Source organism: Labrus mixtus, chromosome 20 (genome assembly GCF_963584025.1).
Source record: "Labrus mixtus chromosome 20, fLabMix1.1, whole genome shotgun sequence".
Lineage (NCBI taxonomy): Eukaryota > Metazoa > Chordata > Actinopteri > Labriformes > Labridae > Labrus > Labrus mixtus.
In genome coordinates this window covers 20,958,051-20,983,750 of record NC_083631.1, presented here as the reverse complement: position 1 = coordinate 20,983,750, position 25,700 = coordinate 20,958,051, and the positions used below count along the sequence as shown (strand labels likewise).

General features: G+C 40.7%; 2 protein-coding genes across 2 annotated transcripts in view; one reads left to right on the top strand and one right to left on the bottom strand.

The window, feature by feature from the left end:
• Positions 1-25,700, top strand: part of gh1 (growth hormone 1) — a 188,783-nt gene that overhangs the window by 105,271 nt on the left and 57,812 nt on the right. The gene's annotated exons all lie outside the window — the stretch shown is intronic.
• elac2 (elaC ribonuclease Z 2) lies at positions 12,202-24,862 on the bottom strand. The gene is made up of 24 exons (XM_061026512.1): positions 24,436-24,862; positions 22,954-23,004; positions 22,779-22,849; positions 22,605-22,669; positions 22,420-22,477; positions 22,272-22,340; positions 22,068-22,190; positions 21,579-21,634; positions 21,416-21,474; positions 20,342-20,414; positions 20,138-20,250; positions 19,958-20,056; positions 19,711-19,849; positions 18,342-18,427; positions 17,933-18,061; positions 17,697-17,786; positions 17,458-17,596; positions 17,324-17,362; positions 16,726-16,835; positions 15,941-16,040; positions 15,517-15,637; positions 14,966-15,044; positions 13,462-13,606; positions 12,202-12,613 (listed from the first exon to the last, which is right to left on the bottom strand). Exons 1-24 carry the CDS (start codon positions 24,777-24,779, stop codon positions 12,374-12,376), a joined length of 2,598 nt encoding a protein of 865 aa, XP_060882495.1. The 5' UTR covers positions 24,780-24,862; the 3' UTR covers positions 12,202-12,373.

Here is a 25,700-nt window from a genome sequence, read left to right as displayed (position 1 = left end):
AATATTTAGAGAACTGAAAAAACAACCAATTTACAGAATAGTATTTCAATACTTTTTCAGTGCATAACAGAACACACACATAATGTAGAAAGTACAAACCATTTTTGGGCTTATTTACATGTATTCCATTTTTTACCGCTGTTGTCCTTGATAAATTATACTCTTTAGTTTTCAATGAGTGTGTTTACATGGATTTCCATTTTTTGTTATTCTGCTTTTGTGTTTGTGCATGTCAACATCATACCCTGATTTAAAACCCTTGGATAAGCCCCTTTTCAAGATCTTGAGAAACCCCGCCTTTGCTCCCTGGTGCACTCCGAAAGAGGCATGTATACACCTTACCCCGGTTTCCTGTTTCTGACAGCTACCGACTACCTTAGACGTCACACCGGCTGACTTCTTAGAGGGGATCGTTTGCAGCGTTTACGTGCAGATATCTTTTAAAATATAGTAAACCAAATCTTCTGACTGCCAATGTGTTCAAGGGTTGCATTATGGTAGATTGCCACACAGATTGTTTTCCTGCACACAGTCAGTGCTTAACTAAATGCTGGTACTTGCAGGTGTGATATGAAGCGATCCTGCAGCCACTACAGCTGAAATATACCTGCCAGTCAGTGCTGAGGACAGAGAATCAATCTTTGGCTTGGCTGGTCCTCTGGCCCATCCTGAACAAACAAATCTATATCGTTGCTACTGTTGTAAAGCCTTTATTCCAAAGGTTTAATATTGCTGCACTTAATTTGTACATTCAAAATGTGAAACCTCTGAAGTAAAAGTCGCCCTGTGTCGCGCTGCAGCAGTAAAAGTTTTTGTAGCATATAGTAAATCTAACCCAAGGACACAGGCTGGGATTTATGGAAAGGCTCAGATTATATCACCACACTGTTCGATGATAATAAGCCGCCACCAATTCATCACCAAAAGCCAGGAAGCCTTACCTCAGCTAAAGTCTCCATTCATTTCTCCTCAATTGAAACACTCGCACATCCGCTTCCCCCCCACCCCTGATCTTCCCCCATGATAAATGAAAAGTTCCCCGGGCTCAGAAACAGTCCACTCTCCTGCGTAATGTATGCGTGTCTTTCAGAAAACATTTGACTGGGTTCATTCATTTGAGCTGCGAGTTGATATATCTCATTCAGCCGACAGAAAAGAGAAAGCCGGGGCTGTTTGTATTCACTTAAATAAATGCTGTTATCAGGGATTTGTCCTCTCGGAAATATATTTCAGTTTATGTTGAGTTCTGTTTAGGAGCACACACTCAGCTCTTTTCTCTTCCACACACAGACACACAGGCGTAAAAAAAAAAAAAGGTGAAGGCCGGAAGATGGACATCATAAAAATCGGTGTGTTTTTTCCGATGACTCTGCGTTTTTATTTCAGAACAATACTCAAAGAAAAGAATGTGTAGTCGCATTACAGCTCAGGGGAAGGACAAAAAGGAGACGTCAACCCGATGTTTATTCCAGAAAATAACAGCTGAGGAAATAGAACGGGAAGAAGGAGAATCAATTGTTTGCAATGAATGAGTTGTGAAATAGAAGTAAAGAGTACACAAGAGACCACACAAAGAGAGATACTGATTGCATTAAGATGCACATCATGTGTTTTTTCATAGTTCTGTCCAAAAAACTCGTAATTACTTTTTACATTTCTGCAATACTGCGTCACCACCAAGCCTTCCAGTCAACTTCACAGTCTTCACAGTCTGGTCAGCCTCTTCATCCCTTCAACCTCGGACGACGACTTCAGCTGTTCCGTTCAACCCCGTTCTTCAGTTAGAACAGCGTTTAATCCCATCAGCCTCAGGCGACATCATTAACTAACTTCCCATCAACCACAGTTCAATCAGCTTCTTCAATCAATCAGCTCAGACGACATCATCAGCGTCTGGACTCCACGGGGGGTGGGGGGGATAGATCTTGTTGCTGCTCAGGAGGCAGACATCTTCGATCACGCTATCTCCCTGTAGACTTCAAGCACCACAAGATTCTCTGCCAATAATTCAGTATGTGTAAAATAAATACGTATATCTGATTCATTTGCTTGTCTCTCCTGATCTGAACTGCTTTTACTAGCTTCTGCAAATGCTCACTAAAAGCTGTTAGATGGATGTTTGCATTTTCTCTAACTTAAACATTGACTCAGAAAGCTTTATTCCCCCCCCCCCCCCCCCCTAAAATAACCCAGACATCATTTTAGAGTCATTTATTTCTGCTGAGTCTTGTCTCAGCGTTCCCTGTTGTCACCAGTAGAACAACAGCGGATTTAGTTGATTCAAGAAAACAATGCCAAAGACCGAAAAAGACAAAAAAAAAAAAACCTCCCAGATGACTCATTGTTTCCTGACAGAAAACACAAAACTCAGGTGTTTCCTAATGAGTGCAACATAAAAGTAACCCAGCTATTTGTCAAGCTAATAACGTTCAAAGACAGGCCAGACACCATTAAGAGCAGGCTGATACATTCCTCACAAAGCTTGCAGTAAGTTTAACCTTTAATGTGTTGTTTTTACACGTTGTTAAAACTCATTTACGTCCTTATGCTCAGAAGTTTCCTCCAGGGTTTTTAATTAAAGAAACTTTGGGCTGAACAGCATCACATCTTTACCCACAAGATAAAAAAAAAAAACAGAAGCCACTGACTGTTTGAAAAGATGGACTTTGTAATATCTGTCCTCCCCTTTTGGTGCCCGTTCCCCGGGACTTCTGGCTCATCCTGCGATTTTAATTAGCTAATTAGCTAACGTGGGTCTGCTATTTCTTTTGCAACGACGGCGTCCAATTTGTTTGTGACTGTGTCTCATTTGTTTGTAAAATTGTCTGTGAGCTTTTCGTGTGTGTCGTTCTTTCCAAACTGTAATTGTACATTTGTTTTATGTTTTTTTGTTTTGTTTTGTTAGAACCTGCCTTAGGACTACGGATGAAATTTAGCTTTTGTGCTAATTCCGGCATACTTACATGGATACTATTTTGTTGATATGTTGATTAATGTGCACTGTCCCAATTAAATAAATAAATTAAATTAAATGAAAATGGACAACCGTCTCGACGTCCTTTCCTAATTTTAAAAAAAGTTGGGGAAAAATGTTGCTGCCATCTTGTGATGGTAGCGTCAGTTGTGAATCCAAAACGTTTTGAGCTTCCCCCTACTCCCCGGACTGGCTGCTGTGTTGGTCAAGAAGGCCGCCTGCAGGAAGTGCAGAGCAAGCTGCAACCTCCGGTGTTGAAAAATGAAGCCAATGCGGAAGTGCAAAATCCTGCAGTTCGTCGTTTGTCCACTAGAGGCTGGCTCCAGGAACACCACAAGTCACATACACACAACAGGCAAAATAGCCGTTTTTACAGCATAAATAAACATGTTTACAGCCTGGTACGAAAAAGAAATAGGTCTGATTAGTTATTGTCATGACAGGCACACACTGTACGGGGGTGATTTTTTTTAAACGGCTCAGTTTAGATTTTCAAAACAGTTTGTGTTTTCCATAATTAGACACGTAGCTGACATGATTGACAGGTGGGCGCGTTGTAACGGTTCGTGAAGTATGAATTGTAAACCTGGGGCATTGGTAGCCTAACGGTTAGTGTGCGCGCCCCATGTACGGAGGTCATAGTCCTCCAAGTGGACGGCACGGGTTTGAATCTGACCTGTGGCTCCTTTCCCATGTGTCATTCCCCACTCTCTCTCTCTCACTCATCTCTACTAAATAAAGACATAAAAAGCCCAAAAATAAGGATTTCAAATATGTGTTAAGATGCATCTGTTATGGGGTTTTTCACCACCTAGATCCAAAATAATCAGTTCCTATCATTATGCGTTCTGCGGTCTTAAAATCTCTTCCAGTCCTACAAATCAAATGCACAAAACAAAAGGTCAAACGTCCAACTGATTTACAATCCAACAGACGCTCATCCTCTCTGGAAGAGTCAAAGAAGTATTTCAAGACAGGAAGTGCAGAGAAAGTGCTCTGCAGGAGAATCCGTGAGCGAACAGAGGAACTGAGGAAGTGTGAAGGTCGAAGCATCATGTGTGACAACTTCTTCACGCTCTGTTGGCTCCAACATGACCTGTAGAAAACACACAGAAAAAGTGTGGTGGGGAAACACCAGTCACCAGATTCTGTGAGATTCTCTTTAGTCACAGAAACTACAGGTGAATATTGAACACAGGCAAAGGCTGAGAGATGATTTTTGTTGCATACCTGCGATCCTATAAACCTGGATGAAGATGTGTGTGCACAGCTGCCAGCTCCTACCCGCCTGCCTGCCGGCTTGTAGCAATTAACTGGAGCATTGTGGACGTGTGTCTGTGAGCTGGAGTCAGACAGGAGCGGGGATAACGGCAAATTGCACAACAAAACATCAGGTCCATCTGCACTCGATCCACGCGTTGTGAGCAGAGAAGAAGCCGGTCTGCTCGTCTCGAGGGAGCCGCCGGCATCGATGCAGACAAAACAGTGAATTCACCTGCGGAACAAAAAAGCCTTTATGTTTGGACTGAGCCTTTTTCATTTACAGCAGACGTTTGACTTGTGTAGAAAGGAAAAGCCCAGGTGTAGTTAATTACAATCACTGCGTGATGCGTCATTTAGATTCTAACAATTAAAAAAAAGGCCCTGCTTTTGTGCTGCTGGCTTTTGTGAGCTACTTTTCTGATTGATCAAAACAAAGGTTGTTTTTCGAAGCCACTTACAAACTACAAGTATGCACTGATTGGTCCAAAATGAATGCATGTAGTGTGCAGTTTAAAAACAAAAGGCTACATCTGCAGAATTCCTGAAATAACCAGATGGCAAACAGATTCAAAGAAAATCTCCCATATGTGTTGGACAAGTCATCTCATAGATTTTGAAAAGAAGGTAATACATCTGTTATGCAAATATTGTTGTTTACACCCCCCTTTCTTTCTCTTCTTTTCCCTTTGGAAAAAGAGGGAAAATTAATCGTACAATAAAGTTTTGACTGCATGCAAATTCAGGATGCTAATTTTGCTCCACAGCATGGGGACAGATTCACTAAAATGTAAAGTTCAAACCCATCAGAGGGGAAATATCACTAACTGATTAGATGGCAAGCATGGCAGCAGGCGGCTGGCAAAGTTTTTAGGATCATTTCAAGGCTAATAACAGTGCATTAGAGTCAGTTTGCACGCAGGTTGCCGTGTTGTGGACACTGTAGCTTCAGTGTTTAGCCAGCTCTGCATCTGCACGGTCTGTAAACCTTTTCCGCTTTCTAACCTCTCGCTATTTTTTTCACGCTTCTCCGTTATTTATCATAGTTTGACCACGTTTCTGCTCGTGGAGCTTGTTTGAAAAATGCAGAGGCCGTGTGGGGGGGGGGGGGGGGGTGCTTTAAAACCTCCTACTTTTCCATTCTGCACCAGAATCTAGACTTAGAGGGAGGACATTCTGACTGCTGCGTTGTTGTCAGAGAAGCCAGCACTTCAACAGAGCATGTTTACTAAATGTCTGATCATATAGTAACGTAAATGGTGTTCACGCACTAACCACGAGGCTACCGGTGCCCAACACCTTTAAGATTATTCAGTAGAATTAGAACTAATAAGTGAGTCACTATGACGACCGTTATGGATTTTTATTGACGTATAAGGCACGTTATAGGAATGAGTCACTGTGGCCTGAGCATGCAACACATTTTATTAATGAGTACACGACTCATTGTGACAGATTGATGATCTGACTTTAAACAAACATCCATGCATGATTTTCATTATAACAGATCAATAACTGCAATTAACGAACCAGCAGAAGTATGACGAACAGAAGGATTTAGCTACTTTATTCTAATTCGCATGTGTGACGGTGAAAATGTGAATTCCGCAGAGAGACCAGAAAGTCTTCAATAGACGTCGGCCTTAATGAGGATGTAAAATACAGGATAAAACTTTGTTTCTGCAACTAAATGCAAAACATAAAATGACCACTTACATCCTGTTCCAGACAGGAGAGGAGCTCTTCTGCTCCATCTGAACGGCTCGAGTGCTCGCTGTATAGTTTTTGTTATTATGTTAAAGGAGTTTAAGTATGCTTCCTTTAAATTAAAAGTTCACCGTGTTGTTTTTGGATCATAAAGAACAATCAGCAGTCCTTGAAAACTCAAAGCAGCACGTCACCTTCCTGTCACCTCTGTGGAGACATACGCACAGCACAAAAGCTGCTTTTCAACGGGAAAGGCAGGCAACTGCTTGGGGGCCCCAGACCAGTAGGAGGCCCCTGAGGGTTCACAATCTTAAACCAAAGCAGTGGCCCAAAATGTGGATTTTTTTGCAACACCAGTAGAAAAACCTGCCTTAGGGGGCCCCATCTGACAGCCCTCACTGTCGTCCCTTGCTAAACGTTGCATGCATCATTGCTGTGAAGACCAAAGTTTGTCAAAGAAGTCGACCAATAAAAATGAAGAGGAATTATCGGAGAGAAAAAAGAAACAGGACAGAAGAGGAGTAATTGTCGCGACGCTGGTTGGTGGGCCCCCAATTTGATTTTTTCCTAGGACCCCATGAGGCTCTAGAACCGCCACTGTCTCTACATGCTGCCCTGAGGTGCGCAGGAGTTTTAGAATCATTGAAGAACATACAGAACAAAACAAACAAAATGGATGTTGAATCTCTCACATGAAACTGATCATCTGGAGCTGCAGTAAATGTGATTTCCAGCACAAGCATCAAAACGTGTGAAATTTGATCCCAAAAAAAAGAGGCTGTACTTTGGGATTTCTTTCAAAGAGAACCTTCCGATGAAACTCACATGGGAACTTTATATCAGAAGTTAAGAATAATGCACGTGTCGAGCATCTTTTACGGCGTACCAGCAGGCTTCTTAATCCTCTGTAAGTCTTTATCTGAATGTCAAAATAACAAACAAGGAAGAAAAAAAAACGAGAAATCAATGTGAGTTTATCCAGCTCTCCGTGTAGAAAAAACAAAGATTTTCTGCGCCGCCTTCTGTCTCCAGAGTTCTTCTTTGTTCTCTCGGCAGCAGGCAGGTGAGATTGATGCGACGACTTCTTGTGAATATCAGAACAGCTGATTGTTTTCTCAGGTGTTTGAGGATCTTTACTTAGGGAACATGCAGGGACAGGTGAGTGTCCTTCTGTCTCTCCGTTCTTTTGCACTAAAAAAAAAACATTTTCACTCTACTCTTAAAGTTTTCAGGTCTTGCTCAGAAATTTGAAGTATTCCAAATGTTTTCGGATGTGAGCCGGGGCCTCAAACCGAGCTGCTGCTCTGTGTTTGTGTTTAGGCTGTAAGTCTCTCCAACACTCTTTGGCCGATCTCTGGGGGCTGAGAGGTGAGCTGCTGCTACCTGTATAGCTCATATAAGCTGGGCCAACGACAAACTCAAAATATAAACTCTGAAATCGGTGACGTGCTTTGAGTGTGGGCTCGTGCACGCAAGGGGCAGAGAGCGAGCAGGGAGACAGGGAGGCGTGATTGGTTCATCAGATTGGGACCTCATGGCAGACATTGGTTGAAGTTTTTACAGGCTTACAACTATGGAGGACGAGATCTGACAGAAGTATAAATAAATAAATGTATAAATAAATACTGGAATAAATAAATAAAAGAATGAATAAAGAAAGAAAGAAAGAAAGAATTAAATGCGTGAATAAATAAATAAAAACTGGTAAATATATGGGACATAAATAATTAAATATTTTATATTTATTTCTACATTTATTTATTTCTACATTTACTAATTTCTACATTTATTTATTCCCACATTTACTCATTTCTACATTTATTTATTTCTACATTTACTCATTTCAACATTTATTTATTTCTACATTTCTGTGTCCGTATGCTAATGAGGTAGGAGGGACTAACGTCAGTCTCATTCAGGATTGGTCACAGGAGTGTGATGATCCAAATCTACTACTTCCGTTCGATGCTGACAGCAAAATGACTGCTGTTAGTTATACTATCTAATGGCATACTCAAAATAACCTCACAGTTCTCAAGCTGGTCAGCAACTTCCCGCAGCAGGTCTGCCAGCGGTCTCCCGGTTGAAGCCATGCTGGTCTGCTGCTTAATGTCAACAGGAAGTCTCGCTAGGAATAGATCTGACTGGATCGCTCAGTTGACCAATCCTGAATGAGACTGACGTTAGTCCCTCCTACCTCATTAGCATACGGACACAGAAATGTAGAAATAAATAAATGTGGAAATAAATAAATGTAGAAATTAATAAATGTGAAAATAAATATATGTAGAAAGAAATAAATGTAGAAATAAATAAATGTAGAAATTAATAAATGTGAAAATAAATACATGTAGAAATGAGTAAATGTGGAAATAAATAAATGTAGAAATGAATAAATATGGAAATAAATAAATGTAGAAATAAATAAATGTGAAAATAAATAAATGTAGAAATAAATTTAAGACATTTAATTATTTATGTCCCATTTATTTACCAGTTTTTATTTATTTATTCACGCATTTAATTATTAATTTATTTATTCATTATTTTATTTATTTATTCCAGTATTTATTTATACATTTATTTATTTATTTATACTTCTGTCAGATCTCGTCCTCCATATACAACTGATACAGATGACAGATTTTCTGAAAAGTGCATCTGGAGAAAAATACCAACCCTGCCTTTAAAGCAATGAGAGCACGCCTTGAAAATGTTTTGATGTAGAGTCGACAGTGGGAGAAACCAGCATCTTATTTCTAACACATTGCCAAAATCTAACATCGAACTAATGAGTCCAAAGTAGCTCAATTTAAGTATCTAACAGCCAACTCCCTTCCCTTCCCTTCCCTTGAATTGAATTGAATTGTATGGGAGTGCCAGTACATTGTAGTGTAACTACACTGTAATAACATCAACCCAGTGGGTTAGAGAGCTGAAAATGTGTAGGGGTCCTCAGGGGCCCCCAGATTACTACCAGTGCCAATTTCAGCTCTCTAACTTGCTTTGGCTGCCCAAAACCTCATGCCATGAAAGCCATTTGAATTGTATTGGAGAGAGAGAGAGAGAGAGAGAGATCATGATGATGATGATGATGATGATGATGATGGTCCATGAAAGTGGGTCAAAATGACCCGGAGGACAGCAGAAGGGTTAAAGCCAAAACTGCACAAGTTGGAAAAGAAATCAACAAAGTCACTAAATGTGAACGACCGAATGTGAGTCTTTATGATTCAAATCAGCGGGGTTTACAATTTCTAACTCTGTAATTATTCATTCTCTATAAATATTCATAACTTTGACCTGCTGGGTCCTCGAGAAGAAAAGATTAAAGGATCAGAAACAGGTCAGTTGGGGTCATCGTCTGGAGACCATGGATATTGTAATGTATGTCGTTCTAATGAAAGTCCAGCCACTTTAAGATAATGATTCCTTCATGCACAAAACGTGGTTCCAGGTGATCTGCGGATAAGAATACGTAACAAGATGACTACATAATAGAAAAGCATTCAATGTTCCTGTATGGTTTTAGACCTTTGAACAAACTCTGTTGAGATGTTTAAGTATTAAAGTATTCAATCTGACCCGAACAGGAAGTCAGACAAGGACATTTTGGGGGTTGGTTTTGTTCCCAACTGATTCCTAACGTCAGCGTAAGCGAAGGTAAGTACAAGTTTGCTAACCAGTGAAGTGCTGCAGTATCGCCCCCTATTGGATTGGAGTGGTACTAGAGGAGTGGATTTAGAGCAGACTGTGAAAATCGGAAACTAACCATAAATTTTTTTTTTTTAAATCTTAAGAACAATGCGGTACCCTTTGTTTGTTCTTCACAAAAGTATCACGATTAAAATGTATGCAAGAAATGTGGGAGTAAACAGAAACAGTAATCTAAACTGTATTGAACACAAAAATTAAAAAACAAAAAAAAAGCAAAAAAAAAGCAGAGCCATTAGTTGTCATCAATCAGAATAATCTGTTCATTCTTAGTGTGGATGACCCAAAACATTTGATAAAATATATTCCTCAGCGAGGTGAATTGAGGGTATGAAACCTCTTAAACTCTGCTTTCTAAACACATTAGAACCCTTCTTCAGTATTCATTGGCAGGTTGCCCCGCTGCTGCTTTAGCGATGATTAGGTGCTTCAGTCCACCTTTCTGACTCTTCCTGCTGCTTATCATTCATGCCTTCTCTGACAGAGGCAGCCCCCCCCCCCCGGCCCCCACCCCCCTCCAGCTGCAGCAGCGACCCCCTTCAGATGGACTGCAGGCTCGGATAGCGATGCATTTTCATCTCACCTCTTCACACTCCAGAAAAAGAGCTAATCACTGGCTAACCGCTCAACCCACTAATCGTTAAAAAACTCACGTTTACTGCAGAGTTCTGGCACCTGTCTTTATCTGCAGAGAGACGGGGGGGGGGGGGGGGGGGGAAGGAGGATCCTCTCCGTGGCAGATGAAGTTTAACCTTTAGCTTTGAATTTCAGAGTAAGAACCATTATAGTTAATAGGAAGTTTGATGATTTTAATCTGAACTGAGAGGTAGTGCAAAGAAAAAGTGCTGCGGAACAAAGTGGTGGTGATTGTTTCCTCACCTCTTCTGTGATTGAAAGGTCAGCCCTCTGAAATCAAAGTTCATTGGAGCCTGCAGACGCTGTGTGGGTGACATATGTGTTCAAAGGTTACGCAAACAAGACAAAACCCCATTTTTAGAAGTTTAAGCCATCCTCACACAGAGCCAGTATCTGCAGTATCGTCCAGTGGTTGAAACAGAGCGGACAATTACAAACAGCTGACCCCTCTGACAGCTGAAATATTTACTCCTCCTCCTCCTCCAGATTCCTGCAGCCAGCGCTCCCTCAAGTGGTTAAAGGTAATAAATCACTCCTCATTACAATGTAGGCTCATTTTCTTTTTGCATTTAGATCCCAGTAAATCCAGTAACGGCTCACTTATGCCCCCGTGTGGACTGATGTGGGAACTGTCAATTAACTGTGCTCCAGGACTCTGCTGCAGCTCAAAGTTATGGAGGATAAAAAAACATGTTTTTCACAACAGCAATTTGGTTTCATGGAGTTTTTGTTTCTTAAATATGACGACGAAATTACGAGTTGAATACTTGATTTGCACGTACAGGTCCACATATGCAAATACCAGAACTTCTCAGCAGATGGTGAATTAACCTAAAGCCACTCTGTGTTGATCATTGCTTTGTCAACTGGCTTTTTGAAGACCTGATTTGTGAATCTTTGGCTTCACCGTGTTGCTTTTCTGGAGCCAGTGGTGAGGATATTTGGACGTTGAGGTGAAGCTGGAGAAGAACGAGTGGTTAGGGAAAATGCTAAACTACCAACTCTGAACAGTTTTTGCTTGTGGCTAATCTATTAGCTGGTAAATATTTATCAGGTTTACCATAGAACTAGATTCTGGTTTCAGTAGGAGCTGACTGGAGTGAGATTCAAGATTTTGGGCTCTTCGCCCGTGCATAAACAGTTTGGACAGTTCGTCTGCTATTCACATGTTAACAGTGCAAAAGGCTCCACCGCTACAAACACAATCGAGAGGTTAGGTTCAGTGACTGAATGAGCAGCTCCCACCTGTCCCATAATAATAAATGTACAAAACTTTGAAGCTTAATAGATTTGAATGAAGTGACAAATCCCCCTTGTGCAGAGAAAGAAACTGTTTTTGAACCAGGCTGTAAACATGTTTATTTCTGCTGTAAATGTGGACATTTAAAATATGGGACTCTATGGGGAATTACTCACTTCTCTAACAAGCCCCAAGTGGCCACTATATTTTTTTTAAAGTAATCTTTTCTGGTCCTTTTGTTTTTATTAGACTGGACAACTGAAGAGGGAGGGGAACACTGGCAGGAGAGACTGGAGGGGTGACATACAGGAAAATGCTGAGGTTGGATTTGAACCCATAGCTGCTATGACGAGGACTACAACCTCTGTACATGTGGCATGCGACATAACCACTAGGCCGTCTGACACACCGAAGAAAGTGTTTTTTTTAGTTTTTTTTTTAAATTTGCCTCATTTCTCATCTTCTGATGTTTTCACTTTGACTCAACTAAGTTTTGAACATAGTGAACATTCACTATACAACAATAACTACTTATTAAAAGTACTGATCCCACTTTTCAGAATCATTTTTGATCAATCTAATTAAATCTTTTGTGGCCTGATCTAAAGGGCTGCAAACTACTGACGTCACAGACTACTGCAGTTAAGATATAACCATAAACAGCTTCACATGTTGTTGTATTGCTTTATAGTGTTTAATGGTAAACAAAAACTAGAGTTTTTGTCTTATACATACATATTGTCTTCAACTCATCCACACAGGGAAAGTAAAACTCTCAAATTCATTTAAATAAAACAACTCAGGATGCTCTAAGTGCGAGTCTTTTTTTCTGGTTAAATGTCTCAGCTGGTTTTCAGCCTCTTCGTCTCCACGTTGTGCGTCGCCGCCTCCTCCTGGTCTCTTTTGGCACCTGCGCTTCTCCTCTCCTCATTGTTCACCTCGTAGGAGCCGCCGCCGCCTCCTCTCGGCTGTCTCAGCTCCCTCTTCTCTCGTCTCTCCTCCATCTCTTCGATCTCGTCGGCAAAAAGAGCTTTCAGTGCGGGACTGAGTCCAGGGAGGATTTTAAAGTCCCCGAAGCGAATCTGAGCAAATAGGAGACGGAGAAAATGAGTAAAGGACGGAGGCTCATAAAAAGCTACATCAGTTCAGCCCGTCATCAAACACAAACAAACATACATATCTTTCACACAACATTACTCTCTCTCTCTTTTAAAACTCATTTTCTGTATTTCTGCCTCAGTTTCATGTCCTGAACGTGCTCTTCAGATCAGGGAAGTGATCGGCATCAGACTGACGCTTTATTTAATTTCTTTTAGAGCTGTCAGCATTAACTGGTTAACTCAACGTGGACACGCCTCCTCAGTGTCTCCCTGTCGTCACGGTGATGGAAAAGAACAACACTGCTGCATCTCTGAGACTTTTATAAAAGTGAACTGAAACATTCAGACGAGTCGTGAGTCATATCCACCTCATGACATCATCCATTTCACTTTTTTTTAAATGTTCCTTTGAGCTGTTTGTAATAACTTTTTGATCCATAAATATTTTATTTTCCATGATAAAGTTAATGTCGTAACCTTCGATCGACCAGAAGGTCATTACTTTATTTCAAAATAAAAGCATGGTTGAATTCAAACAGCAAGTAAAGTACTCTCAGCTCTCTGCGACACATCACGATTAACTATTGACATTTTGCAATTAATTCTGATCACAAATTTGAGTTTATAAAGTGTGTTTATAAAAATATTCTAATGTTTTATACGCTTATTTTTCAGCAGATTTGTCATGCTGCTGTACAGGACTGCTATCAAACTAACACATGAAAATTAAGTGCCATCTATCTACTGTATCTCCATATCCATCTATTTAAAATGCCGAAGCAGAAAGCTGTCAGGTGTTTGCTTTTCAAACATCACACGGGGATACTTGCTCTCATGTGGTCGAACGATATCCCGACTCTCTCGGTGAAGTCCTCACTGAACAGAGGGATCTTGGCGTAGCGCTGGCTGAAGTGGTTCAGCATGATGAAGTCGGCGTTCATCCTCATGCCGATGCCGATGGCCTGGGAGGTCGTGCTGTCAGAAAAAAAAAAAAAAAAAAAAAAAAACAAGCAGAAGAGAGAGAGTCAGAGATTTGATCTGCGTCGCTCTCAGAGGGGAAACTCTCAACAGGAATATGATTTTCTCCGCTCGTAAAAGATGTCTTTGAGAAGACAGACGCTCTGTGTGACATCATAAAGAAAGGAGATAAAATCGATGTCAATTCTGAAGGAGGGGAAAGAAATTGAACAATTCCATGAAACATTACTGCAACAACAAACAGCCTGTAAAGTGCGTCCATTCGGCTGACTGATGGGACTTCAACTGCAGCAGTTTGCTTTCTTTTTTTATTAGTTTGTTTTAACCACATTCAGGGGGCTGGTGTGTGTTTTGCATCCTGGGACATTTGTGTAACATAATTTGGAGTCTAAATGACTAATATGTACATTAAGTGTTTGGATTGCTCCAGTGGAATATTTCAGCAGGCGGCCGTTAAACAGGCTGCAACATGAGCTTTCAGGGAAAATGTTCTGGATCAAAGCGCATCACTTAAAGTTGTGTTTTTGTCACTGAAATGTTCAGGTTGTTAATCATCGTGTGCAGAGCCATGACGACTGACAGGGTTTAGTTAGAAGTTGTAGTGCCATTACATTCACTTTGAAATTACTATAAAAAAAGTGGAGAAGTTCATTATTGTTGATTTTAGTCACTGTAGATATCATTCTTGGCAGTTGATTTGGTAACACTTTATAATAACCATCATCTATAAAGGGTAGATACGGGTAAATAGAGAGTTAATTAACCATTAGTTGATAGTTATTTACTGTTAACAAACAATGAAATGATAGTTAATAATGTTTGCTAATGATTTGTAATGCTATAATTTATGTTATGTTAACAGTTTATTGATGCACACATTATAACATTTCATACACTTTATGAAGTGTTTGTTAATGATTTATAAACCTTAAAGAGATGGTTTATAAAACATTTATAAACATTACAGAGACACATGGACCAGATATTTGTTCATGGTTTTTTAATATTTTATAAAGCGTCTATTAACATTATTGGGATGGTTATTATAAACTCAAGATTATAATCCCTTATAAAGCTTTTATAAGATAGATAGTTTTAGATAGATAATTAATATTTTATGAATGATTAATAATTGGTCATCATCAATAAACGCTTCATAAAGTGTATGAAATGTTATAATGTGTGCATCAATAAACTGTTAAGATAACAAATTATAGCATTACAAATCATTAGCAAACATTATTACCTATCATTTCATTGTTTGTTAACAGTAAATAACTATTAACTATCTATTTACCCTTATTTACCCATTATAGATGATGGTTATTATAAAGTGTTACCGTTGATTTTGCTCACCTGTGTCGTTTCTCGACAGCCTCCTCCTCCAGCCCGTCTTCCAGCGTGGCCTCGTGGATCAGCAGGGTTGCATTTTTTCCTGCAAAGAAAATAAATAAATAAGGTATAAAAAAAAAAAAAGTGAAACCAGAGGCCTGAAGCCAAGAAAGCATTTACAGCCTCTTCCTGTCTCAAAGGAAATCAATCCGGTCGTCGGCGTAATCAAAGAGCGGCACGCCCCGACTGTCTGCTTGCAGCACGGCGTCTGTAATGAACGGACCCGGGGATACACTCCGGGTCTTTGGGAGGATTTGCTTGGACTGAATCCAGTCAAGCAATTTAAGAAGAGTCAATGAAGAGGGATGAGGGATCCCGCAGGAGCCATTAGAAGAGGCTGCCAGCTGTGTGTGTGTGGGTCATCGAAAGCATTAAGAAAATATCAGATCAATTATTCAGAACAAGAAGAGGGTCGGGCTGCTGAGGTGACCTGACAAACGCTCGCTCAGTTTACCGTTAGTGTGTGGATACACGTGAGTGAAATGTGGATTTTAATCATCGGCAGTGGAACTAACCGATGTGCACAAACGCATCGCAGGGCATGGTGTCGCCGGAAAACGCCAGCTTCCAGCCGGAGCGGTGCGTGAAGCTGCAGGCGAAGGCGTTCTTACAGTGACGCACGAAGCACGTCTGGAACTGAGACACAAAGAAAACAACATTATGAGCAACTTTGAGGAAAACTTTCTGACTTTGAAAAAAAAGAGACTTGAAATAGTAAGTCAAGCTTTATTTACATCGCACAAATAAAACAACCACAGGCGATCTCCTCCCCGCTCTCTCGTGCATGCAGCAATTTTACCAATAAATAAAAAATTTAATTAAAACAGGTCGTATATATACTTGGGCGGCCCGCCCAGTTATCGTCTGCGTGTGGGGAACACTGTTTATTCTGAATAAGAACTGGATTTACAATTTGTTCAAGGAAAGAAGGGCGCAGACCTGTTCCAGGTCGTTCTTTTTCAGCAGCGCTTTGATGAGCGACTGAGTCTTCGGCCAGGGAGTCTCAGCCCCGTCAAACAGACTCCTGTTGGGGATGAGGCTGGAACACAAAGATAGAAAACTCTTTGACATCAGGCTTACAAAAAAATAATACAACATGTAGTTTACACCCACAGAGTGAGCAGAACAGCAGATACATTTATCAACCAGACTTTATTTGGACTATAGTCTTCTTAAAATGATATGATGGGACAAGCATGACATGAAGGTGACCTTTGATCGGTTCATCCTTAAGCACAAAATGATGTTTGCTCGAAAGTTGAAATAATCCCTCCTGGAATTCTTGAGACAAAATGCGAGAGTGAGGCAGGAACAACAGCCACATGAGGACAATAGGTGATGTTATATGATGCATCTGTGAAGACACACATGTTTTGTCCTCTTAGATGTGTTTAACACCTGGTCATTAAAGAGTATTAATTCTGGAGTTATGACCACAATGCTGTTCTTCTTCATTCAATCACAAATGACCTCCAAAGTGTTCATCTTAAACAGATTTGTTTTGAGTAGCTGAGAGATTCTGCAAAGTGTCAGGACATTTTTTTCACAAGGTGAAACCCTGCAGAAAAAAAGATGGGGGAACATGATCCACCCAGTGTGGACATAAAAGAGTCTCTTTGACATAAAAAAAAACAGAAACAGGACGAGGACGATGCTGATTAATCCACAGTGTGGGAGGATAAAGGTGACGTCTACGTTGTCATGACGATAGCGTGTGCTCATACCTAATGTGTTGCAGGATCTCCTCACAGTGCGCGTGATACTGGTTCAACCAGGTCATGATGGGAGCTGGGGCCACCAGGTAGACCGGGCTGAACGTCTTTCCTAAAGCTGCCTGAGAAAGAAACACTTTATTTACTTTCTGCAGTTTGTAAACACAACATTCAAACTGAGCCTCCTCCACTCCTCCTGGACTCAGCGCTACCAGAAGCTCACACTGACTGCAGGACGTAGTGTGCATGTATCTCCACTCCAAGCTAATGCACGCTAACACAAGCTAACAGCTCGTGTTTGGCACCTGCCTGTCCAACAGGAAGCAGAACAACTCTGTGTCCGATTGGGAAAGCTTTTGTACAAGTCTATATTTCAGAAGTAAATGTCTCACGCTGAATTTGGAGCTATTCTCTTTTTTTTTTACTCATTACAAGCAATTCACAACTTATTTGATTCGCTTGTAATATCTTAAAACAAGATGTTTATCTGGACTTGTCAGGTGACTGTGGCTTATTTGAAGAGTCATGAATATTTCTGACTCCATGGTAGATGAATAATCACTAAGATTTGAGTTTTTGCAGTGTGGGATTTCTTTTTCCTGTGACGTACCAGCGCTCGCTCCCTCTGATACAGCAGCTTCAGAAGCCCCTACAACAAACAGATTCACGTTAAAAATCAACATTGAGATCAGCTGAAATCATGCTGAGACACTCGGATTTGTTTAAATGTGTTTAGTGGCTCACCGTGTGGTGGTCGGCGTGCATGTGTGAGATGAAGACGGTGGAGATCTTGGACAGAGCGTCGTCCACGTCGTCCCCGTAGTGTCTCCAGAGCTGACCGAACGTTCCCTCTCCACAGTCGAGCAGCAGAGACTGAGCCGGGCTGATACGGACGACGTGGGAGAGAGTTTAGAGGAGGGAGCAAATAGTGGAAAGTTTTTCACTGTGATGCACCTGCAGATTTTTTTGGTTTTTTTTCGTACCTGATGTTTACTAAAGTGCCGCTGACGTTTCTGATCTTCATCGGGAGAGCCGACCCCGTTCCCAGGAAAACCACCTCGGGGTATTTCTCTGTGTTTCCCGCAGCAGAAAACCAAAAAGATAATGAAGCACAAACACAGAAAACTTCATCATTTGTGAAACTTTTTTTTTGTCACGAGAGACGTCACTACAGAGAACGCTTCGTTAATGAAAACCTCCATGTGGCCTTTCAGAGCAGGGCTCACCCGAAGTCTCTGCAGCGTCAGCGGAGCAGATCGTCCTGCACGCCTCCACCTCCTGCAGAAAGTTCGGGACCTCAGACGCCTCCTTCACAAACTGGTCCGTGTTGCAGGGCGGGATGGCGTCTCTAACGAGAACAGAAGACACACACCGCTGCCTTTAAAAAAACACTGGTGGAGAAAACTGATTTTTTTTTCAGCTGAACCTGATGAGCCTCTACAGCTCCGGCGAAACAGAGAGAAAAACACTCTGACACTTGCGAGCCGGGGGTTAGAAAAGAAGAAAGGAGAAGAAGAAAGCGTCTGAGTGCATCGGTCCGCTCCAGATTGTTGCTCTGAGGCGAGGCGTTGCTCGGAGCTGCAGAGACGACGTCGGCTAAATTGGGCGAGATTGAAGCGCCAACTAACCTTTGCCACTCCATCACAGGTCTGAGCTGGAACTTCAGCAGACACTCGGCTCGCACGTTCGGGGCGTGCAGGGCGGCCTGAGGCTCCTGGAGAATACAAACAGAGACAAAAAGTTTTTCATGTTTTTCTATAACTACGCCTCATGCACAACTCCTGATTGACCACTTTCTGAACTTTATTTTGAAAGAAGTTAGAACCACTGGAGTCCACACTGATAAATAAATAAGATAAGATAAGATATACTTTATTCATCCCAGCAGGGAAATGTAGGTGTTCCAGCAGCCAGCATACATACAAACACACAACACAACACATATATACATACATATCCCACCCATACAAAAAAAACATGAGCCCACAATACAGTTTGATATATGATGTATGCAACTCAGACTAAAGTTTAAAAGTTTAAATGTTTTCTGTCCTTACTTAAAGGGGAGTCGTTATAAAGTGCAATTGCAGTAGGTAAAAAAGTATTTTTAAATCTGTCCTTTTTGCAGCTTAGCGGCCGTAGCCTCCCACTAAAAACACTATTTTGTTCACACACGAGATTGTGTAAGGGATGCATGTTGTTAACAGTTTCTGTATCATCCTTCTCCCCATCACCACCTCCAGGGGCTCCACAGCGAGTCCCCAGCACAGAGCCAGCCCTCCTAATCAGCTTGTTAAGCTTTTTAGAGTCACAAGCCCTGATGCTGCTGCCCCAACAGACGGCTGCAAAGAAAATGGCACTCGCCACAACAGATAAAATCTGATAAAACATGGATAACATTTTGCTACACACATTAAAAGAAAAATGTTATCCATGTTTTATCAGACTGTTGTGGCAAGTTAGAACCACTGAAGTCCACACTGATGCAAACAAACAACCTTTAAACAGAACATGACGATCACACCTTTACAAACTATTTACTGTGATAGACTCCAACACTGACACATAAATGATATCCCATGAGAGTGATGTTTACTGATCTTAGACGGCGACTTTACAGGTTCAAAAAAGAAAAAAAAACATTCAGCAAATATAATTAGTTTCCTAAACACACCTGGGGTACCCGCCCGGGTTCAGTCTATAGCCGCGTTCACATGTACACTCCTGAAAATATCTAGATCATTTAAGGAGGAGTGCACTGGATATTCTCCTGATCTGAGTTTTTCAGGAGTTTTCTGCAAGTGTGAAAGGCTTCATACGAGTGGGAAACACTGATTTAATGGTCGAGTGTGTCGTGGGATTTAGTGAGAGATACTATGGTTGTTACTGATGCACAACCAAGTGACCCTCTGGGGTTAAAAAAGGTTTTACTTGTTAAAGTTTCTATCAATGAAAATGAAGTTCTGCCACATAAGTTGGCATGAGCATGAGTCTTACCTTTGTTCTGTACGAGTGGAGTTGTGGAAAGATCTTTGGGTGGATCATGTTCAGCTGGGTCTGAAGTTTGTGACTCCTGATGTTGTGGACCGTGCAGACCTGTTCGTTCAGAATCAGGTGTTCCGTCGAGGACGGAAACCTGCAAATAAAAAATTTAAAAAAAACACAGAAAAGCCTCAAACTCAAAATGTGTTTCAAATCAGCAGAAATCTCCATGGAGTCTGGATTAGAGCGAGAGAATTCAAACCTCTCCATCCACGTCTTGTACTGATCTGAATTTAAAACGGACTCTGGAGTCATGTGGACCACGAGCGCCGCAGGGTCCTCTGACCCTCCTGTTTGGTATCTGGAGGAGATCACAGAGACGTTTAAACAAATATTTATATATTTTATGAAATATTCAGAGGAAGGAAGGAGAAGTGATTACTTTCTGAGCTGCTGATTGGTGCAAACAGCTTCGACGAACTCCTCAGACGGACACTCTGTCACGATAAATACTGGACCCGGGTCAGTGGGAGTGCAGACCTGCTCGGGCCGGATCTGCAGGGACCACAGAAACAGGTTTCACAAATCCACATCAGAACTACAGCCTGATTAAGTCGATTACATCAGAGAGTTTTTATCCCCTCACCTCTTTCCCTTCATACGTGATGCTCCGGCCGTCCTTTAGAGCTCCTATGAGGGGACCGATCCCTGCCGTGCCTCTGAGGGGGAACGAGGAGGATTATCAGTCAGAAGCATAGACTGTATAACACATGGACGTAGGATCAGTGACTTCACTCATTGGATACTGAAGAGGAAGTTTGAAGCCAAATGATGGCGGTGACCATATTGGAAATGATGTCTCAACCTAACGTTCGGTCAATCTAGTAACCAGCAGAGAGGTGGAGTTAAGGCGGACTTAAGCCTCCTGCAAACAGCTGAAACAAGCCGGCTTGGAGCCGCCCAATTATTAAAGGCTTTATATGCGATTTTTTGATCCAGCAGATGTCGCCCTTGAGCACCAGCATGAAACCAAAACAACTCTCGCTGCATTGTTGTGTTAGCATGCTAATGCTAGCGATCTTTATTATGCTCGTATCTTCACACTGCATGTAAATTTACCTGAAATGAGCGTGATCTAGAAACACAGTTAAGCAGTGAGTACAGTATGTTATTCTTCTTTTCTCTAGTCCCTCAATTAAACAACTTTTATACACGAGGGGAGGAGTCAGCCGGCCGTCCGGACGATGTAAACAAAGTGAAGATAGGACTCTGAAAACTCTGAAAACATCACAGACAGTGGGACTCGGGTGTTACACCCATTGTAGACAGTCATGACTCACAGAGTTATTTTCAGAGGATATACTTGATTTCTATTATATTTAAGTGTGAAAACATATAAAGACTTTAAAGACCTGTATCCGTCATAACATACAAATGGATGAGTTAAAAAAAAAGTAAGCAGCGTACAGTGTGTGCAGAGAAAGACATGAACTAATCAGACCAAATTAGCTTTTGAAGCAGGCTGTAAACAAGTTTCTTTCTGCTATCAAAACGCGCCTTTTAGAGTGGATGTGAATAGACAAAATAAAAATACTAATACTCCAAATTAGGTGTGTGTTGATTGCAGTCAATGACATACAGAAACGCACGGATTCAGATGCTTCCTCTCATTATTAAAAGACACATCATACTTTCTTCTTGTATTAATGTTGTCACTTACACGGGCAGGCCGAGCTCTTTGGCCTGAGCCACCAGGAAGTTCCCTTTCTTTGGGTGAAGCTGTGAAATCAGAGAAGAAGACACTCAAGACACACAAACACTCTCTTCATGTGTGTGTGTGTGTGTGTGTGTGTGTGTTACAAACAAACAGAATGTTTTCTTACCTTACATATGAAGGCGACGACCAAAGAAGGATCTCTAGTTGCTGTTTGTCTTTTGCCTAAAAAAAACAAAAAAAAACATCACATCCGTCTGTTAGCGCTTATTTCGCTTTAAAAAGTCACATTCAAACTGGGCCCCTCCTCCTGGGCTCACTGACCACAGAAGCTCACACTCACTGCAGGATGTAGCGTGTACGTTCACCGTTTGCTCCTACACTGCAAGCTACCGCACGCTAGCACAAGCTAACCGCTGGTGTTTGGCGCCTGCCTGTCCAACAGGAAGCAGAACAACTGTGTCTGAGGGTGAAAGCCAACCCAAGCTTCACCCTCGTTTTGGAACGAGCTTCATCCGCCTCATGGCTAAAACAGTCATCACTACGCATGTATGGAAGCCTGTAAGTGACATTACTTTGGAAAAGTCTATTTACTCTACCTTCTTGAATCAAACAAATAGCCCCGAGGCTGAGAGGACTAGATGAAGCCTGGACTCACCTGGACTGCCCCTCTCCTCCCCGAGGCTGTTAGCGTCGTCTTTCCCGGGAGACGGAGGACTTTGAGACGGGCTGCTTCTGCCCGACCGGGGTGAGGGCGGTCCGCTGTCCGCTCTCAGCTTGGCTACAGAAGAGAAGACACGAGAGTCACTTTGAAAAGTCTCAGTGAAACACAAAAAAAAAAACACGAGAAGGAAGAGCTTACCAAATATGGGCACTTGATTCACCGTCATGGTGTCGTCTGTGTACGTGTCTTCAGTGTACGGTCGGACCGCTGGAAGAGAATGACTTAGTAAAAACACAACACAAACCCGTAAAGGACTTTTTTATCGAGTTAAATAAACACTTCTTACACAGTTTGATGTCTTCCAGCGGTCCAGAGAATGTCTTGATAGCACTCAGGTAGTTCTCCTGTGAAGAAAAAGAGACAGGATATTAAACCTGCTGCAGACAGATATATCATAATAACTTTATTTATACGACACCTTTAAAGACAAAAAAACACATTTTGTTCATCGGGTGCGTTCGAGCGTCTCACCAGCTGTGGAGGTCCGGAGAGGACGCACTCTGGGACACCGGTGTCCTTCAGGGTTAAAATCATCCCTGCACATGAAACAGACTCAATTAAAAAAAAAAAAAAATCACAATTGATCAAAGAAATGGATCAATAGTGCTGCAGCATGCCGTGGAGTCGATCAGCGATTGGTCTTACCTGACAAACCTCCCACGTTCTCCCAGCTCAGTCTGGTCAGGAAGATGTTGTCCAAACGCGCTGCCTTTAGTCTGTCAGAGGAAAAAAAAACAAGAAAATCAATGACCTCTTTCTGTTTTTTATCCAACCGTGATGATAACAAAATGCTGACAAAGAGATGCTCAAACCAGCGTACTTGTGCTCCTGCATGAGTCTCTGCGTTCCTTCCCCGCAGTTGAACAAATATCTGCAGCAGAGAGGAGGAAGGTTTAGACACATTTATGCCTCCATATGTGATTTTAGAGTTTCTGTTTTCCTTTTTATTGATTTCAGGCTAGGCTTTAATTCACCCCTCAAAACTTTGTATTTTAAATGATTTAGTCACATAGAAAAGGTAGAGGAAGGAGACTTTAAAAAAAAAAAAAAAAAAACTTCAGGGGCGCTGGTGGGACAGTGGTTAGGGCGTGCGCCCCATGTATGGAGGCTGTAGCGGGGCAGCCCGGGTTCGAGTCCGGCCTGTGGCTCCTTTCCCGCATGTCATTCCCCACTCTCTCTGTCCCTGGTTTCCGACTCTATCCACTGTCCTATCTCTCAATTAAGAGGCCCAAAAAGCCCAAAAATAAATCATGAATTTCTTTTCTTTTTTGCAATAAATTTTATTGTAGAGGAGACAGAAGACAGGGGACAACATAACTCACCAGGTATTATTATTTATTATTTATTATTAATTATTTAGGTTTACATTTAGAACAGAGTTTAAAAGGAAACATTAGGCACAAAACAGATTTTTCTAATTGAGGAGTCAGTCACATCCACAGGAGACACAACATTTGTCTGTCTAACTGCCGTTATATTGAATAGTCTCTGCTGATAACATTTCTACACTCCTGCACTTTCACTTATGTCAACACTGTCCATTTACAACTCTGTTTTTGGACATTTACATTTAATCTTTCATATTTAAGACTAGTAATGCTAAGTTAAATCCTGGTTGTATATATTCCCATTCTTAGTTTTGATATTTTTAGTGCTTATTTACTTTGTATTTAATATTATGTTATGTTTAGATTTGCTAATATTGTATTTTTTACTCATATTGTGTGTTTGGATAACCTGCTGCTGTAACGCCACAATTTCCCAGTTTGGGATCAATAAAGTAATTCTATTCTATTCTAACAGGGACAGCTACTGAAACACTCCTAGATTACAGACAAACACCTAAATAGATAATAATAATAATAATAATAATATAATAATAATAATAAAACAATAATAAAACAATAATAATATAACAATAATAAAACAATAATAATAATAAAACAACAATAATAATAATATAACAATAATAATATAACAATAATAAAATAATAAAACAATAATAATATAATAATAATATAACAATAATAATAATAAAAACAATAATAATAATATAATAATAATAATAATAATAGCTCGATTTCAGTATTCTTTTTGTATTGTTCGTTTATTTTATTTTATTGGATTTTGCATTTGTTAATGGTGAAAAATGTGAATTATATTGAAATTGGCTTTTTTTATTTTATACAGATTTTTTTTTTCCCATTTGTTTATTAATTTTCATTTTTAATCTATTTTTTTAATCGTTAAAAATAAAATAAAGAAATAGACAGCATCGCAGAAAGACACCGGAAGTCGTTACCTGTTGTACTCGGAGAAGACGTACAGTGACGCAGCGTTGTCTCTGCTCCCGGCACCGACCACCTGCACGTACGCCGTGGCCGGTCCGTGGAGCTCCCCACGCCGCGCCGCCCTGCTCTCTTTGGTCTTCACCCTCCGCAGAGGCTCCTTCGGCTTCTTCTTCCTCTGACCCGACGGCTGCTTCTCCTCCAGGTTGTTCGTGTTGTTAGAAGGAGTGGAAGCCATTGTTCTGAAAAACTGAAAACCAGTCCAGTGGAAATAAAAATCACAACGTGCGACGCGCGGAGCTCTGCGTTTCACAACCAGCAGAGTAAAGCACCTGAGCTTTAAATGGACAGTATTCATAATAAATACGTCACGAAATGAATAAAACTACAAGCGCAGGTTGATACATTTAAAAATAATCTACTTCATGCATTTCCAAATGCTGTTTTTTTTTTTTTAACAATGCATTACCTAAAAGTAGCTGAGTGCACATTCAGTTGGACTTTAGAGGTTGGTTGACACATGTGACACTTTATTTCCGGCATCTAATGATGACGTATGACAATATTATTGGTTTGTCAGAAGTTGTGTGGACCAATCACAGAGGCTCTTTAAAGAAGGGGGCGCGGCTTTAACTAAGATAAGATAATCCTTTATTTATCCCACAACGGGGACATTTAAATTGTTACAGCAGCAAAGAGCAAAGATTGCAAACAAAAAGTGAACACACTACAATTTAAATAAAAATACCACAATATAGAATTTAAAAAATAGATTTTTAGAAAAATAGATCAGCTGAGCTGCAGTTTTGACAAAAATGTATAAAGGTTTCAAAAAATTAAAATTAAATCATAATTATAATAAAAAATATATTTTACACTGATTCTGTATCCGCCTTAACAAATGTCCCACTCGGGAACAATAAAGTATTGTTTTGTATTTCTTACAGATAAACTAGGGATAGGATAGGATAAAACTTTATTGATCCCCAGAGGAGAAATTTGGGCGTTGCAGCAGCACAGACAAGAAAGCTCAAAATACATATTAAACAGAATAGATAAGATAAATAAAAATAAAAATAAGGGGTATATACAAGTACAAAATGAAGGATGAAGTTAACTATGCAGGGAGTTGAGACAGTATTTGCAGAGAATTAAAAGATAAAGTGACAAGTGATGATTAAATATATATAATATAATGTAGTATAATATAATATAGTGCAATATGAACAATATAGTGTAATATAATGAAATTTTATATAATATAGACTAATATAATAAT

Coding starts and splice junctions, on each gene's coding strand:
- elac2 (XM_061026512.1), bottom strand. CDS start 24,779: ATGAATACTGTCCATTTAAAGCTCAGGTGCTTTACTCTGCTGGTTGTG. Junction 22,191..22,271: donor GAATCAAGTGCCCATATTTG/GTAAGCTCTTCC, acceptor TCTCTTCTGTAG/CCAAGCTGAGAGCGGACAGC. Junction 15,638..15,940: donor AAAAGAACGACCTGGAACAG/GTCTGCGCCCTT, acceptor TTTGTGTCTCAG/TTCCAGACGTGCTTCGTGCG.